The following is an 18,780-nucleotide window of genomic DNA, read 5'->3' as shown; positions in this document are numbered from 1 at the left end:
CTAACTTTTTTGTAGCCATACCAAAATAATTGTAAAATGTCACACGAATTCATCCGAAATTGACATTTTTGACGTTTTTAATTTGAAACTTGTTTTTGTTTACAAAATTTATTTTGAATTTCATACAAGCACGGGCTTATTATTAAAAATAAAGTAAACAAGTAAGGAAGGGCTAAGTTCGGGTGTAACCAAACATTTTATACTCTCGCAATTTATTTATTTAACTTTATTTACATATATTATATAATATACGATTTGACCCACATATTCGTCATATATATTGTATAAAGTCCATTGAAAGTTGGAAACCATAATATTAGGTTAGAGGCACCGAGGTCCTCATGTTCGATTAATAGGGCCTTGAAAACCTATGGTCCGATTTCGGCGATTTTTAGAATGGGGCTGCCACTGCATCGACATCTTCACTAGTGCTTACTTTATATATTGTAAAGTTAACGATTCAGATCGTCTTCAAAATTCTGGTATATAGGAAGTAGGCGTGGTTGTGGAGCGATTTGGCCTTTTTTAAACATATCATTGGGATGTAAGGAAACTATTACAAACCAAGTTTCATTGATATCGGTCGAGTAGTTCCACAGATATGGTTTTTGGCCCATAAGTGGGCGATGCCACGCCCATTTTCCATTTTGTAAAAAAAATCTGAGTGCAGCATCCATCTGCCATTTCTTATGTGAAATTCAGTGTTTCTGGCGTTTTTCGTTACTGAGTTAACTCACTTTTAGTAATTTTCAACCTAATCTTTGTATGGGAGGTCGGCGTGGTTATTATCCGATTTCAACTAATTTCATGGTGTGTGGTGGGGTACGTATGAGAACTGACTACAGAAAGTTTGGTTTATGTAGCTTTATTGGTTTGCGAGATATATACAAATAACCGATTTGGGGGCGGGGCCACGCCCACTTTCCCAAAAAAATTACATCCAAATATGCCCCTTCCTAGTGCGATTCTCTGTTCCAAATTTCACTTTTATAACTTTATTTATGTCTTAGTTATGACACTTTTTGTGTTTTCGGCTTTCGCCATTTTGTGGGCGTGGCAGTGGTCGGATTTTGACTCGTCTCGTCACCCTGATCATTTTGATATATATAACGCTATATCTAACTCGTTTAGTTTTATGACTTACAAACAATCGTTATGTGAACAAAACTATAATACTCTCTTATCAACTTTTGTTGCAAGAGTATAAAAATGTTTAGCAACGTTGATTTATATTTTGAAGACAGTTATATTGAAAGCACAACAACTAATTTACTTACACAGCGGCGGTTCATCAGGGATCACTCCAATCCCATGGAACTTTCTTCCGTATTGTAATTATATCGCTAGAGTTGAGAGAATGCGGTTTCGGGCCACATCCGCAAATGATTTTTTGGGTAACTCAACACTTGTTTTTGGACTTTTTTCTGACGGCTTAGCCTCTACAGCTGACCTTTGGCGCCTTCGCTTTGAAGAACAAAATTTTAAAAATATACAAGCTCGCACTAGGCCGTCAAACTCTGAGCGTTCCTAAACTCTGAGCCTTCATAATCAGAGAGAAAGACAACGGACACAGCAGACTTGAGGTCGTAATCAAGTTTTAGCTCATTGCAAATAAAAACATCCGTCTATCCGGTCGGTCATTTCGTCAAGCGATAATTTGATCTGGATATCCTGGATGTTATAAAATTCGGAACACATGAACTAGGTACGGAAAAAAACCAAGAGACAGTTTTGGTATATTTATCGTAAACTACGGAAAAAATTAAAAGTAGTTAAATAATTTCAATTTATCAAATATACCTTATCCACAGCAATGCGTGGCCCGGCCACTAGTATATATATATATACAAAATACATTTCTCATTTACATATGAGTATACAATAGTTTTAATGTGATTTGTTGTTTATTTATTACATTTTAATATGTATATGATATTTATACATTTGGGCATACACGTCCTAAATGTAAGAGACAAATAACGTTGCCCATTGTTTCTCATTTTATCAGGATATTTGCTATTGTTAATATATTGCAATGTATTTTGGATTTGGAATTTATTATCATCAATATTTGTTTCAATAGTTTTACGCAACTCGAAGGTTCATTAAAAATTCTCAAATCGAGTGGCAAGTTTCGCCTCATTTCAGTATGACTGTATTTTCAGTCATGATGGTTTGCACAGTCGTGATATCCTTGAATATTGGGCTATTTTTTGCATATTTTTCGTCATGACAACTCACAACCACGCAAAATGTTTAGTTTGAAAGAACAAAAAGGTAAAAAAACAATATTCACTTTTGTATAATATACACACATGGTATACATAAATTTGGGCAGGACATATGTACATATATCCGGTCAGCAAAATAATATTATACATACATTGAAATAAGTTATCAGTAGCGAAAAAATAATTTAACAACGACATAATACATTTCCTACCAAACAATATTAAAATATATTATGCTTTAAAAGTAGCATTTTATTTGCAAGACGTGGTTTTTTACAAAATCTATGCATGTGTATTATCATCCTCTACAAAATCTTTCGCTTGCTCCTTGGTGACGCAATCAATATGGCTAACCTTGTTTCTAAATCGAACTCCATAAAACTTATGAGCGTTTTCAAGTAACTCTGGTCTAAATGTCGTAGTTATGAACTGAGCCTGGTCACTTAATTCATGTATCATATCCGCGACAGCTTTTCTATGTTGAGCATCAAGCGCCTAAGAAAAAAGAACAAAACAATAATTAAGAGTATTTTTTTAATTACGAATGTCTAACAAATCTTATTATTAATATTCAAATATTAAACCAGCAAATAGCAGCCAACAAAATAATGAAGTTATGCATATAGGGCCTAATCACATGGCGCCTGCTACACGTTCAACGTTTATCGTGATATTTGGATCGCGATCTACATATATTGAATATTGATGGATTGCGTGTCAACACTTTGCGACTGCTACACGTTCAATATATATTACGTCAATATTTATACGATGCTACTTGCGTTTTTACAAGAAATAATTTTTACTTCTTTTTACATTTTTTTTTTTTTTTATAAAATGTTGGAAGAAAACCTAAAATAACCATGTTTGGCTCTTGTTCTTGCCTTTTATTTGATTAAAAAAGTTCAATAAAGATATTGGAACAAAAAATGTTGATGGCAAACACCGTAATGGGGAAAACAGTTACGGTGTAATTTTTGCGATAGTTTGATCGCAGAAATTCGAAAGAGCAAATAACTTTTGGCAAATAAGTTGCATAGCTTTGGCAAAGATTCTACTGTAAACATGAATTATATAATCAAAATAAATATAAAGAAATAAATACAATTTATTAGAAATAGTGGATTTTAAAAACTTGACACTATTGCCTTCACCGATTCGGACTTGTAAATCACAAAATATGCCACACGTTCAATATGATGGATTACAATCTATATCACAAAATATTTAAATATTTTAAAATCTTGATCATGGATCGTGGATCGATGATCAAACTGTGTAGCAGGCGTCAGTGCACAGTGGTTCCGTTCATAGGCCAAAAATCAAAAACTCATTAAAAAAAATAGTTTGATAAAATGTGAACGAATTGTCTCTAAAATGACCAAACTTGTATATGGCCAAATAGTTTTACCTGGAAATGTAACGGTCTTTCTAAAAATAGTATCGAAGACGTGAGTGTTCATTTTCAAAGCACAGTGAATTCTTCACAACTAAAGGGGCAATTTAAAGTGGTCTGTCGAATATTTTCTTTCGCGAATTTTAATGAATTTAAATGGTTTTTAAAGAGAAAAGTATATATTTTATGTTCAAAATTAATAACAGCTAATTTGTGATGTATACTTTTTAAATTAATGCTTTTCTTTAAATTGTTTTTTGTAGATTTTCAACGCGTCTTTATTATGTTCAGTTAAAGTTTTAGTTGTGTTTCCCCCTCTCCCCCCCTTTGATTTTTTTCTTAATCTAATATAAAAGTTAGCTGCAGAAATTTGCATATATACATTCGGTCAATTATTATGTCAATTTTTATTGCTATGTGTCATTTTGTTTGTTTACGGCGTCAACAAGTCAACCTTTTGTGTGCGTTGCGATTTTTATATGCCCCTCTTTGAACGATTTCTACCTATCGTTAACTTGAGTTGTCGACATGGTTGAATCAACAAATGTTTTTTTCAACATTTCCAACGTTGTGGCACATGAAATTTCGTTTGAAACACACAATTTCACACAAACTAATTATAATTTGTTAATTACTAACTAATTTGAGAATTTCCGGTTACTTATTTGAAAATTTGTCTTGTAATGTGCTATAACTAAGCCATAAATAAAATTATGAAAACAAAATTTGGTACAAAGGATCACATTAGGGAGATGAATATTTGGATAACATTTTTTTGGGAAAGTGGGCGTGGCCCTGCTAAAGTTATATCAACTTAATTTTCTAGAGTCATTTCCTTTAGGTACTTGATTATACAGCATGAAATTGGAGGAAATCGGAATATAACCACGCTAACCTCACATACAAAAGTTATGTTAAAAACTACTAAAAGTGCTTTAATTCCGTAAGGAAAAACTCCAGAAACCCTAAAGAGTTTTTGTAAAGATGGTACGGAAAAGCTGCATTAAGCTTGTTATAAAAAGGGACAATGGGCGTAGCTCCGCCCACTTACTATCATATAAATATCATATCTCAGGAACTACTCGACCAATTCCAACGAAATTCGGTTCATAACATTTTTATGACATCCCAATGCTACAGTTCGAAATCGGTTTACAACCAACCGAAAATAAAAAAATTATTATAACTTGTCCCGATCGTTCCTATGATAGCTATAGAATATAGTCGTACAACGTGTCCAATTTCTTTTAGCATATATTTAAAATATTTTTCTGGATTTTAGTGAAAATTTCATAGCGATATCTCAACGGGAAGTGTTTATGGCCGCGGCTTTATAGAAACGGAACAACTGTGCATTCCACAGTGAATTCGATTACGATACGACAACGATTTACCACAAAGTGAAAAATAAAACTGATCGATAAATTCGACAAATTTGTTGTATTTAAAAAATGTTTAAAACTGACCTCTTCCTCGAGTGAACTTACAGTTATGTACATAGCTGAAGGGCTCATCCCTGTTTTAGATATGTGTTATATGTTTTTATCATGTTTTGTTTTTTTTTGTTATATGGGGCATTCTCTGGAAAAAAAGCCACTTGTAAAAAAAGTTCTTTATTTTCTTTGGCAGTGATATATCTTATAGTACATGTAAAACCTAAAATAAAACATATGGTTTTAGGTCTGTGTAACGCGGGGTTGCCATATTATAAGGGGCCAAAGTTTTTTGTAAAAAAAATTTTCGAACCGCCATAACTTTAAAACTAATGAACAGCTTTTAAAACACCATGTGACTTTTTTGTACAGAATTTTTTTTTCAAACTTTGAAACGGTATATCGTAAATTTTTAAAATTAATATTTCATAGCAAAAAATGAAAAAACTTTTTTTTTTTGGAATTTTTAACAACTTATGCCCCCTTCGATTTTTTTCGAAAATATCTTAAAATGTTCCTTATTTCATCACCTTTTTACCCCCCAAAGGGAATTTTGGGACAGCAATATTTGTATGAGCTACAAATAAAAAACCAACTCAGAACATGATGAAAAATCATTGATTTACGCACTATTATTATCAGAATTTAGCGTAACCCAGGATTAACGACGTGGAAGTAGGAGACATTTAATCCCTTTTTGTTTTTTTTTTTATTTTTTAATATTTTTTTTTAATTTTTTTGTATTTTTCAAATTTTTAATTTTTTTTTGTTTTTGTTTTTTATTTAAAATTATCACGTACTTGAATCTAATCTACGTAATAATTAAAAAAAAAGAAAAACCAAAAAAATTGGCAACGGCGAATAAAATGTTTATGGCAAACACCGTAATGAGGAAAACAGTTACGGTGTAATTTTTGCGATAGTTTGATCGCAGAAATTCGAAAGAGCAAATAACTTTTGGCAAATAAGTTGCATAGCTTTGGCAAAGATTCTACTGTAAACATGAATTATATAATCAAAATAAATATAAAGAAATAAATACAATTTATTAGAAATAGTGGATTTTAAAAACTTGACACTATTGCCTTCACCGATTCGGACTTGTAAATCACAAAATATGCCACACGTTCAATATGATGGATTACAATCTATATCACAAAATATTTAAATATTTTAAAATCTTGATCATGGATCGTGGATCGATGATCAAACTGTGTAGCAGGCGTCAGTGCACAGTGGTTCCGTTCATAGGCCAAAAATCAAAAACTCGTTAAAAAAAATAGTTTGATAAAATGTGAACGAATTGTCTCTAAAATGACCAAACTTGTATATGGCCAAATAGTTTTACCTGGAAATGTAACGGTCTTTCTAAAAATAGTATCGAAGACGTGAGTGTTCATTTTCAAAGCACAGTGAATTCTTCACAACTAAAGGGGCAATTTAAAGTGGTCTGTCGAATATTTTCTTTCGCGAATTTTAATGAATTTAAATGGTTTTTAAAGAGAAAAGTATATATTTTATGTTCAAAATTAATAACAGCTAATTTGTGATGTATACTTTTTAAATTAATGCTTTTCTTTAAATTGTTTTTTGTAGATTTTCAACGCGTCTTTATTATGTTCAGTTAAAGTTTTAGTTGTGTTTCCCCCTCTCCCCCCCTTTGATTTTTTTCTTAATCTAATATAAAAGTTAGCTGCAGAAATTTGCATATATACATTCGGTCAATTATTATGTCAATTTTTATTGCTATGTGTCATTTTGTTTGTTTACGGCGTCAACAAGTCAACCTTTTGTGTGCGTTGCGATTTTTATATGCCCCTCTTTGAACGATTTCTACCTATCGTTAACTTGAGTTGTCGACATGGTTGAATCAACAAATGTTTTTTTCAACATTTCCAACGTTGTGGCACATGAAATTTCGTTTGAAACACACAATTTCACACAAACTAATTATAATTTGTTAATTACTAACTAATTTGAGAATTTCCGGTTACTTATTTGAAAATTTGTCTTGTAATGTGCTATAACTAAGCCATAAATAAAATTATGAAAACAAAATTTGGTACAAAGGATCACATTAGGGAGATGAATATTTGGCTAACATTTTTTTGGGAAAGTGGGCGTGGCCCTGCTAAAGTTATATCAACTTAATTTTCTAGAGTCATTTCCTTTAGGTACTTGATTATACAGCATGAAATTGGAGGAAATCGGAATATAACCACGCTAACCTCACATACAAAAGTTATGTTAAAAACTACTAAAAGTGCTTTAATTCCGTAAGGAAAAACTCCAGAAACCCTAAAGAGTTTTTGTAAAGATGGTACGGAAAAGCTGCATTAAGCTTGTTATAAAAAGGGACAATGGGCGTAGCTCCGCCCACTTACTATCATATAAATATCATATCTCAGGAACTACTCGACCAATTCCAACGAAATTCGGTTCATAACATTTTTATGACATCCCAATGCTACAGTTCGAAATCGGTTTACAACCAACCGAAAATAAAAAAATTATTATAACTTGTCCCGATCGTTCCTATGATAGCTATAGAATATAGTCGTACAACGTGTCCAATTTCTTTTAGCATATATTTAAAATATTTTTCTGGATTTTAGTGAAAATTTCATAGCGATATCTCAACGGGAAGTGTTTATGGCCGCGGCTTTATAGAAACGGAACAACTGTGCATTCCACAGTGAATTCGATTACGATACGACAACGATTTACCACAAAGTGAAAAATAAAACTGATCGATAAATTCGACAAATTTGTTGTATTTAAAAAATGTTTAAAACTGACCTCTTCCTCGAGTGAACTTACAGTTATGTACATAGCTGAAGGGCTCATCCCTGTTTAGATATGTGTTATATGTTTTTATCATGTTTTGTTTTTTTTTGTTATATGGGGCATTCTCTGGAAAAAAAGCCACTTGTAAAAAAAGTTCTTTATTTTCTTTGGCAGTGATATATCTTATAGTACATGTAAAACCTAAAATAAAACATATGGTTTTAGGTCTGTGTAACGCGGGGTTGCCATATTATAAGGGGCCAAAGTTTTTTGTAAAAAAAATTTTCGAACCGCCATAACTTTAAAACTAATGAACAGCTTTTAAAACACCATGTGACTTTTTTGTACAGAATTTTTTTTTCAAACTTTGAAACGGTATATCGTAAATTTTTAAAATTAATATTTCATAGCAAAAAATGAAAAAACTTTTTTTTTTTGGAATTTTTAACAACTTATGCCCCCTTCGATTTTTTTCGAAAATATCTTAAAATGTTCCTTATTTCATCACCTTTTTACCCCCCAAAGGGAATTTTGGGACAGCAATATTTGTATGAGCTACAAATAAAAAACCAACTCAGAACATGATGAAAAATCATTGATTTACGCACTATTATTATCAGAATTTAGCGTAACCCAGGATTAACGACGTGGAAGTAGGAGACATTTAATCCCTTTTTGTTTTTTTTTTTATTTTTTAATATTTTTTTTTAATTTTTTTGTATTTTTCAAATTTTTAATTTTTTTTTGTTTTTGTTTTTTATTTAAAATTATCACGTACTTGAATCTAATCTACGTAATAATTAAAAAAAAAGCAAAAACCAAAAAAATTGGCAACGGCGAATACCGCAGACGATGGAACGATGAGCTGTACGAGTTATACGACGACATTGACATAGTTCAGCGAATAAAAAGACAGCGGCTACGCTGGCTAGGTCATGTTGTCCGAATGGACGAAAACACTCCAGCCCTGAAAGTGTTCGATGCAGTACCCGCCGGAGGAAGCCGAGGAAGGGGAAGGCCTCCACTCCGTTGGAGGGACCAGGTGGAGAGCGACCTGGTTACACTTGGGATCTCCAACTGGCGCCGAACTGCGAAGGAGAGAGACAGGTGGCGCACTATCGTCGATTCGGCTATAACCGGCTAAACGGTTGCAACGCCAATCACATACATACATGTACTATAAGATATAAAGAAAATAAAGAACTTTTTTTTCAAGTGGTTTTTTTTTCAAGAGTGGTTTTCATATACTTAAAATCAGTTTAAAACTAGGAATAAAATACTTTAATAACCCATAATATTTACGTGATGCCTTTACACATATTCATCCTGGTTTGTCCTGGATTGGAAAGCATACACCGTGTATCTACCGAAAAAGTATTTCCTTCCCCTGAGGCTCTTTTAGAAAATTCTTTCACTATTTCGGGGGACCGCTCTATATCGTTTTTAAACACCTCAATTAATTTTGGTTAGTTAATTTATGTCTCTTGTCTCTAAAATACCCATTTACATTTCAATGGTGTCGAAATTAGCTACATCCATTAGCAGCGGAATTTATTTAGTCGGTAAGTGAGTTCACTTCGATCGAAAATTTTATTTACGCTACGGTTTTAATGATTTCAACGGAAAATTCTTCGATCGTATGGAACCCTTTTTAAATCGAAACGGATTCAATATGGAAACGAAAACAGTTTTCTACGAATTTAATAATGAGTGTTTTAATTTATATTACCAAACAGCAACTTGAGTGTCTATTTAATTTAGAAAAAATTTAACAGACTACCAAGAAGTAAAAACTGTTGGACCTCGATTATTTGTAAAGTGTTCAACCAGTATCATATATCAATCGGGAACAGACAAATAAAAAAATATTATTTTGTTATATTATTTCTATATCTACTTTAAATTGATTTGTTATTTTAAAAATTATCGTTATCCATATGTATAAACATAAATTTTAGTTTAATTGAAAACCACACAACTTTCTACCGCCATTAACCGAGAATATCAATTATACTATCCCGCATAATCGAGGTCCAACTCATTATATAATATTACAATAATTATAAACTCAATAAAAATAATTTAATTATGTAATTGCTGTGGTTTTTTCTCTTTTTTTAATGAAATAGTTGGGTAGAATTTATAACAGTGTCGTAAGGGAAATGGATTTTTGAATTGTTGCGAAGATATGAAATTTCGCGTATATCACAATTAAAGTTAATTATTAAAAGTCACCACACTAAAGATACACATATTTTTTGTAAGAGTTTCCACAATGTTTGATGTATATTTAATTGATTAAATATATAACTATTCAGAGAACGGGGCCACATCACCTATGTCTCGCCTTCATGTGGTTTAATTTGTGGCTTAGTTATATGAAATTATATTCAGCGCTTTTGTAACCTTCGTAAATCAGTCCAATGTAAATTTACTTTCGTTCGCACATGTGTTTGTTTTACCAAAGTGTATTCAACATAGTGAACTAAGTATTTGACTGACCCTTATTTAACCATAAAATTGTACACAATTCATGTATTTGTTTACATTAACCCATCTTTTTTTTGGAGATCTGCTGTAACAGCTTCAGAAACCGTTATTTTTCCAAATAAAAAAATATTCAATACTCTCAAAGTTACCAGTTATATGTGTACAAATTCTAAGAATAATAAACTTAGAAGTTTTCTCGGAAAAAATGTTTGCCAAATAGTTAAGAATTTTGTGAAGAAGTTTTATGGTTTGTCATAAAAAAACGAATATGGGAGATTTCTCCTATGAATGGCATTCATATGAAGTTTACAATAAGACTAATTATTATATTGAACGGAGAGAGAGAAATACACCCTGAATACAAATCGTATAACGACAGATCTGAATAGAGTAGTTTAAGTTGTTGCAAGTATTGTTTAGGCAATCCAAACTATTATTCTTCGGCAATTAATATGAAAATATTGTTTACATCACAATGCATGTAATGTTTTTTTTTGTAGTTGTTAATAAACATACCGAAGTACAAATCCGAAAACCATCTAATCATGAACAGTAAATTCCAAATTATTTTCCGTTCGCAAAAGTCTTAATACCAATTGCTTGAATATAAAATATAACATAACAAGTAAGGAAAGGCTAAGTTCGGGTGCAACCGAACATTTTATACTCTCGCAATTTATTGAAGAAACTTACAAACATACAAAATTTACCCATAAATTCGGCATAAAGTTTAATAGAATAACGAAAATCGTTATATATCGTCACCTAAAATGCAAAAGGCCGTAACTAACAAAAAAATCAAAATTGACTTTTTGATTGATTATGAAGTACTTAACCGAAACACGTGTACACAGCAAAATTTACATGCATACGACCAAAAATAACGACTTTATAGGCGAGAATCAGAAGGCCGCAACTACAACTTCAACAATTCCATAAACCAAAAAGCCGTAACTACCCTTTTTTCATTCTCTTTGATTCAATTTCAATGTGACACATTGTGTTATCCGTAATTACAGTTGTTTTCATTATCTTTCATTCTTTATCAAATTGTGTTATTGTGTTTTGCCTTCTTCAATACAGGCAAAAAATCCGGAGAGCCAACTGTTAATATGATCCGTGCCTTGGCATATGATCCATATGGAATAATTTATTATAAAACAAATATCAACGACGATTATAACGTTTTGCCACAACGTACACAACAAAATTTTAGGGACATCGAACCTTCACTGTTACATACCGAAAGAATATCAATATCCAAATAGAAATGGGAACACCTGCAGGAACTTAAATTTTTACTTCCCGCTGAGTGCCACAGCTTTTATGATAATATACCCTTTACATCTTAACCCTTCTGCTATGTTTGGTTCAATTTTACCCAATTTTCAGTAAAACTCGTCGAAATTCGCGTGTTAGTCTAGTCGTATTGTATTGATTCTTTTTCTATTTGTTAACTGCAGTAAAAGGAATAGATAAATATGAAAATTAAAATAATATCTGTTTTTTATGTTGCTGGAGGATGCCAAATGTAATTTCATTACACTTATTACGTTGTTGGGTCAATTTGACCCACCTAGTATTTTGAAACATTTTGCCGTTTATTATTACATCACTCGATCAAAAACGCCGACAAAGAAACCTAGTTATCGGAAATCGAGTATATTTTGCACAGCTCTATGCTCTGCCTGAAATGAATTCACCAAAAAACGACAGCGATGTTTCTTCTGTCATCATACAAAAAATTCGAACAAATATTCAGCTGTTTGTAGTACGTGCCAAAAATTTGTTTGCAAGGAACACAGCAGCTTAGTTTGTGAAAATTTCCGTTAAAACATACATATCTCAACTATTTTATACAATTAACATACACTTAAGTTGATTCAAATAAAAAAATATGAACTCTTTCAATAAAATAGTGTTATTAGTGGAGTTTTTATAAGTGGGTCAAATTGACCCAAAACACTATATGTGTAATTTTTTCCTAACATAGCAGAAGGGTTAAACCTATTCTAATTTACTATTTGTATTGCAGGTTTTGTTGTTTTCAAATGAATTATTTTGTTTTTCTTAACCAGTTTAATTTAATTTTATTTTCTCGAATTAAATGTATTAATTAAATAATTTCTTTTGTGTTAAAATACTTACAATAAATAGATACAAAAAGACATAACTTGTTAAAAACTTTTTTAGTTACAGCCTAAAAGCACATTTTCTTATTTTAACCATTTTATACACAATTTTTTTCAAGTAGTTACGGCTTTTTTGTTTCAGAAAAATAGAGTGCAAAAGGCCGTAACTAACATTTCTTAAAAACTGCTTTTTTCCCATTAATTTGGTTTTCAAAAACAAATCCGTCTTTGTTTTCTAAGCTTAAATCTACAATTTGGATATTTAGCTTTAAGTAGTCTTTAATCTATAACGTTTTTTGCTTCTTCTGTAAAATACTAAATATGTTAGTTACGGCCTTTTGCATTTTAGGTGACGATATACCATATGTGGGCAGAGGTAATTCTTTCATTTTCACCAGCAGTGTACACTATATCCAAGACTATACGCTCACTTAATTTTGCTTAGATATCTCACATATTAACCACTACATATATGCTGAATAAAGTCCACCGTATTTTTGAAAATCCTATAATTAGATATAAGAGAGCTATGGGAAGTTATGACCCAATTTTAACCATTTCTGATACAGAGACACACTATTAGAAGAAAACAATTTCCTCGGAATTACATTAAATTATCTGAGAGATTTACCCATATTTTCGGTTAAAATTTATTCTTAGGCGCGGAGTTCAACATGTTCGATATCTGGGGCCTTGAAAAGTTATAGTCGGTTTTCGACAATTTTTTCACAAGTGAAGTCAGAGATGATATGTACTATGTGTGTAACGTTTTATTCCGCTATCTTCATTGGTTCCTTATGTATACATGATAAAGTGAAGGAATCAGATGGAATTCAAATTTGAGTTATACGGAAAGTAGTCGTGGTTGTGAACCGATTTCGCCTATTTTTTATCCGTGTTATCAGGGTGTAAAGAAAAAATTATATACCGATTTTCATTGAAATCTGTCGAGTAGTTCCTGAGATATGGTTTTTGACCCAAAAGTGGGCGATGCCACGCCCATTTTTCATTTTGTAAAAAAATCTGAGTGCAGTTTTCTTCTCCTATTATTTCTGTGAAATTTAGTGGTTCTGTCGTTTTTCGTTAGTGAGTTAACCCACTTTTAGTCATTTTCAACCTAACATTTGTATAGGAAGTGGGCGTGGTTATTATCCGATTTCAACTCTTTTTATGATGTGTGGTGGGGTACGTAAGAGAACCGACTGTAGAAAGATTGGTTTATATAGCTTTTTTGGTTTGCGAGTTATATATAAATAACCGATTTGTGGGCGAGGCACGCCCACTTTCCCAAAAAAAAAACTACATCCAAATATGCCCCTTCCTAGTGCGATCCCTTATTTTACTTTTATAACTTCATTTATGGCTTAGTTATGACACTTTATGTATTTTTGGTTTTCGCCGCCATTTTGTGGGCGTAGCAATGGTCCGATTTCGCCCATTCAACCCTCTCGCTGCCCCAAGGAACGTGTGTTCCAAGTTTCATTAAGATATCTTAATTTTTACTCAAGTTACAGCTTGCACAGACGGACAGGCGGACAGACGGACGGACATCCGGATTTCAAATCTACTCTAAAATAACACAATACATTTGTTTTGTGAATTACGTAATTTTACTACATTGATTTCCACTAGCGCCAAAGTTTCAGAACAGTCCATCCAATCGTTTACAAATAATAAAATTAACAATTAAAACCGAAGATTTTATTCTCTCGCAATTTATTGACGTAATTTTATAAAGATAACACAGAATTTGACCATATATTCGGAATAAAGTCCAATCCAAGGGCTGGGGTAGTTCCTGAACCGATTTCACTAATTTTTACCACCCAGATACACTATATCCAAAGCTATACGCTCACTTAATTTTGCTAATATATCTCACATATTAACCGATATATCTGGAATATAGCCCACCGTATTTTTGAAAAATATATAATTAGATATATGGGAGCTAGGGGAAAGTTATGATACGATATCAATTTTTGTTACAGAGGCACACTATTAGAAGAAAAAGATTCTCTCGGAGTTACATTAAAAATCTGAGAGATTTAGCGATATTTTCGATGTATTTTTATATAGTGGGCGTGACCCCTCCCCCAAAAATGTTTTTTATATATATTTTGCAAACCAATACAGCTATATAGACCAAATTTTCTGCAGTCGTTTCTTTTAGCCATTTCCTTATACAGTCTAAAAATTAAAGAAATCGGATAATAACCACGTCCACCAACCACGTCCAAAACGTCAGAAACACTAAATTTTATATAAGAAATGGCATAAGGAAGCTGCACTCAGATTTTTTTACAAAATGGGAAATTGGCGTGGCGTCGCCCCCTTATGGGTCGAAAACCATATTTCAGGAACTACTCGACCGATTTCACTGGAACTTGGTATATAATATTTTTTTGACACCCTGACAACACGGATGAAAAATGGGCGAAATCGGTTCACAGTCACGCCAACTTCCCATATAACTCAATTTTGAATTCCATTTGATTCGTTCACTTTATAATATATACATTAGGAACCAATGAAGATAGCGGAATAAAACTTTACACAAATACTGTATTTGAGCTGTGACATCACTTGTGGAAAAATTGTCAAAACCAGACCATGACTTTTCAAGGCCCCTGATATCGAACATGAAGAACTCTGTGCCTAAGGGTAATTTTTCATCGAAAATATAGGTAAATCTCTCAGATATTTTAATGTAATTCAGAGGAAATTTTTTCTTATAACAGTTTGTCTCTGTACCAAAAATGGTTAAAAATGGGTCATAACTTCCCCTACCCCATATACCTAATTATAGGTAATATAAAATTAAGTGAGCGTATAGGCTTCGATATATTGTATCTTGGTGGTGAAAACGAGTGCAATCGGTTCAGGAATTACCTCAGTCCCCATATACAATTTATGAATATATTTGTCGAATTGTGTTATCTTTATAAAATTACATCAATAAATTGCGAGAGTATAAAATGTTCGGTTGCACCCGAACTTAGCCTTTCCTTACTTGTCAAAATTTATCAACATAATATAGAATAAATTATATATAATATAGACCTAAAGTATCAGTCAGTCAATGATATATATAAGGTATATATTACTCAGTATATTTACAATAGCTGCCATCGATTGGTCACTTCTCTGCTCGCTATCTCTGGGCGCTGCACGCCTGTCAAAAATTTTACATTTGAAAGTAGCAACAAAGTTATCTAGTTGAATTCGTGCAGGAGAGAATGCGAATACCTCCTTAAAAATTCTTTCGCCGCTTGCTGAGTGCTACCAAGTTTTGGTTCACACATTTTAGAACCATTTTACTATTGTGAACGACTCAAAGGACAAATTACTGTCAAAATAATGAAAATTGTTATACACAAATTTAAAATTGAAAATGGCAGGCGAAGATAAATCGTAAGTATTTTTGTATTAAATTTATTGAATTAAACACTTTAATAAAAATTAAATTTGTAGCAGAAAACGTAAGACATTGACGGTGGTAAAAGAGTTCAGTGCGACCTAGTATAGACAATTCAATTTCAGTGCTGCCAGTTCGTATGAAAATTTTGAAAGTTTGTTCGATAGGCTTGTCAATAGCAGTTAGCCAATCGATGGCAGCTAATATGTGACACAGTTATATAAATCGGCTCTGACTTGGTCGATACTCATGTATCCAATACATAAAAAATTTTATTTTTAGGTTTTCGTTAGTTTTAGTAGTTTCAAATTATTAATGCGGGTAAGTACAACATATGTTCACATGACTTATATATATTATTAATATACAACATTTTTTAACATATCACAAAGAATATTCTCCCGACTTTGGTACTTAAAAATTCTAAGAGCATAAAATCATTGGCAGCACCAAGCATCCCATTAATGGAACTCTTTGCGTTAGTAACAAATACTCACTTGATCAATTTCATCAAACAAATAAAAAGGTGCTGGATCACATTTTTGAATTGCAAAAATTAATGCCAGTGCAACTAAAGATTTTTGACCTCCAGATAGTTGGTTCATTTCACGCATTTCTGCGTCGACTCCTGTGAAAGACACTCGAATCCCAATTCCAGTAAATGCATCAGAATTCGCAACTTCTTTGTCATCTTTTTCATCGTCACTGTCCTTAGTTTTCAGTATCAAGTAACCTGCCCCTTGTGGTACCAATTTCTTAAATACTTTAGTAAAATTTTGTGCAACTTGCTTAAAAGTAAATTGAATGGCTTCAACTTTTTGCATTTCAAGCGTGTTCATTAGTTCACGTATCTTTTGATCTCCAATATCCAATTCATCTTTTCGTTTATATAATTTTTCCTTTTGCTCTGAAAAACTCAGAAATTGATCTAAAGCTTTTTTGTTTACGTGGTTATATTTTTTAAGATGCTGGTTTGCCTTTTCAAGCTCCTTAAACAGGGACTTCAATGACATTTTGCTATAAACACCATCAACTTGGGGTAAAGCTCCTAAGCTAGCAATTTTTTCTGCACATTCATCAAGTTTTTGATTGAGTAAAATTTCTTTCGACGTCCATTTTTCCATTTTCTTCGCATCCTCATTAATTTTTTCCTCTGCTTCTTTTTCTTTCCGCATACAATTTTCCAGCTCATGTTGAAGTGTCTTTTGAAGATGAACAGCTTGTTGAACTCTAAAAAAATTTCAAACAACAATTCAGATTGTAGTTATCTAATATAAATAAGGATAATATATAATATAAAGAATTAATATTAATAGAAATTAATTGTCTGTTAATTACGACCCAACAGAACAATATGCTATTCTGCATTAGAAATCATTTTAAGGGCTGTTTTTTAGAATTAAGCTTTATTATAAAGAAGTCTTATGTTTTAGAAATGATTTCAGGCAATTGACAGCCGCAGCTAGCTCGAATGAATTCTATCCGTGAGCCTCAATTTTCGGTCACTTTTTGCATCAATTAGGGCCGCATGTTAGTAACAAACGTCGATCGGTTTCATGATCGGTCTGTTCTCGCAATTTAATTTAATTTTATAAAGACAACACACAATTTGATCCTTATATTTGACATAAATCATATCATCATATCATTTATAGTATATAAGGGCTGAGGTAATTACTGAACCGATTTCACTCATTTTCAGCACCCAGATACACTATATCCAAACCTATACGCTCATTTAATTTTGCTAAGATATTTCACATATTAACCGATATATTCGGAGTAAAGCCCATTGTATTTTTGAAAAACCTATGGTAGCTATGGGAATTTATGACCCGATATTAATAATTTTTGGTATAGAGACATACTATTAGAAGAAACAGATTTCCTTCGAATTACATTAAAATTTCTGAGAGACTTAACGATATTTTCGGTGAAAATTTACTCTTAGGCACTGAGTTCTTCATGTTCGATATCCGGGGCCTTGAAAAATTATAATCCGATTTCGACAATTTTTCCACAAATGAAGCCACATATATACAGTATTTGTCTAAAATTTTATTCCGCTATCTTCATCAGTTACATTGCTGTGGATAAGCTACATGTATGTGAAATTCTTTTCTGGTTAACTATTTGATAAAGTGAAATTAATTTTATAACTTAAATTATAGCTTTGTTATATCGATTTTTGTTTAATTACTATTATTTAGTTGTTGCAGATGTCCGATTTTGGCCATTAAGAATACCAACCTTTTCATAGTATCAATGTCTAAGTTTGAGCTAAGTTATATTAGGATATCCAGATCAAATTATCGCTTGACCAAATGGCCGACCGGACAGACGGATGTTGGGCTGTGACCACGACCATTTACCTTAAAATGTGTAAATCCTAATGTCCTTCCGTGCTGTAAATATCTGTTGCAAGTCTTATTTTTTCTTGATTTCTATTCATAATTTTTGCATTTGTCCAGTTTTGCCTATCTACAATATAATCTCATATTGCTAAATGTAACATGGACGAAGTTCTTTTAAGATATCTTGATTTCAATTCAGATTTCTTGACCGAATGGGCATCATTAAAATCGGTTCTGTAGTTTAGGCACCAATCCCAGACAAACACCGGAACATGTAATTTTTATATATGTATATAGATTAACAGCCCTATTCTGTGCACTTTACAAATTTTAAATTTATCAATCATTTCGTATCTTTGTGTCTAAAATGAAAAGTATTTTTCTTGATGAATTGTTAAGAAGTAAAATGCTCTTGACAAATAAAATATCTCGTTGTGAAAGTGAATTTGTTGTAGTGGAGATATTTTACTTTTGTCGTTATTTTTATACAAAGAGGAAAAATATGAACATGTTGATGGCTCGCGTTATTAAGCCGTTTT

At 32.1% G+C, this 18,780-nt stretch overlaps 1 protein-coding gene across 2 annotated transcripts in view; it reads right to left on the bottom strand.

The window, feature by feature from the left end:
* Positions 1 to 2,284: 2,284 nt before the first annotated feature.
* Positions 2,285 to 18,780, bottom strand: part of LOC105220133 (structural maintenance of chromosomes protein 3) — a 32,568-nt gene continuing 16,072 nt past the window's right edge. For both annotated transcript variants that reach the window (XM_011196549.3, XM_029045638.2), the window contains exons 6-7: positions 16,385 to 17,117; positions 2,285 to 2,726 (exon numbers count right to left, since the gene is read on the bottom strand). In XM_011196549.3, the coding sequence (XP_011194851.1) occupies positions 2,514 to 2,726; positions 16,385 to 17,117 (946 nt within the window). In that variant the 3' untranslated portion in view covers positions 2,285 to 2,513. The remainder of the gene's footprint in view (positions 2,727 to 16,384; positions 17,118 to 18,780) is intronic.

Source organism: Zeugodacus cucurbitae, chromosome 5 (assembly GCF_028554725.1).
Source record: "Zeugodacus cucurbitae isolate PBARC_wt_2022May chromosome 5, idZeuCucr1.2, whole genome shotgun sequence".
NCBI lineage: Eukaryota > Metazoa > Arthropoda > Insecta > Diptera > Tephritidae > Zeugodacus > Zeugodacus cucurbitae.
This window is presented reverse-complemented; position numbering and strand designations above follow the sequence as displayed.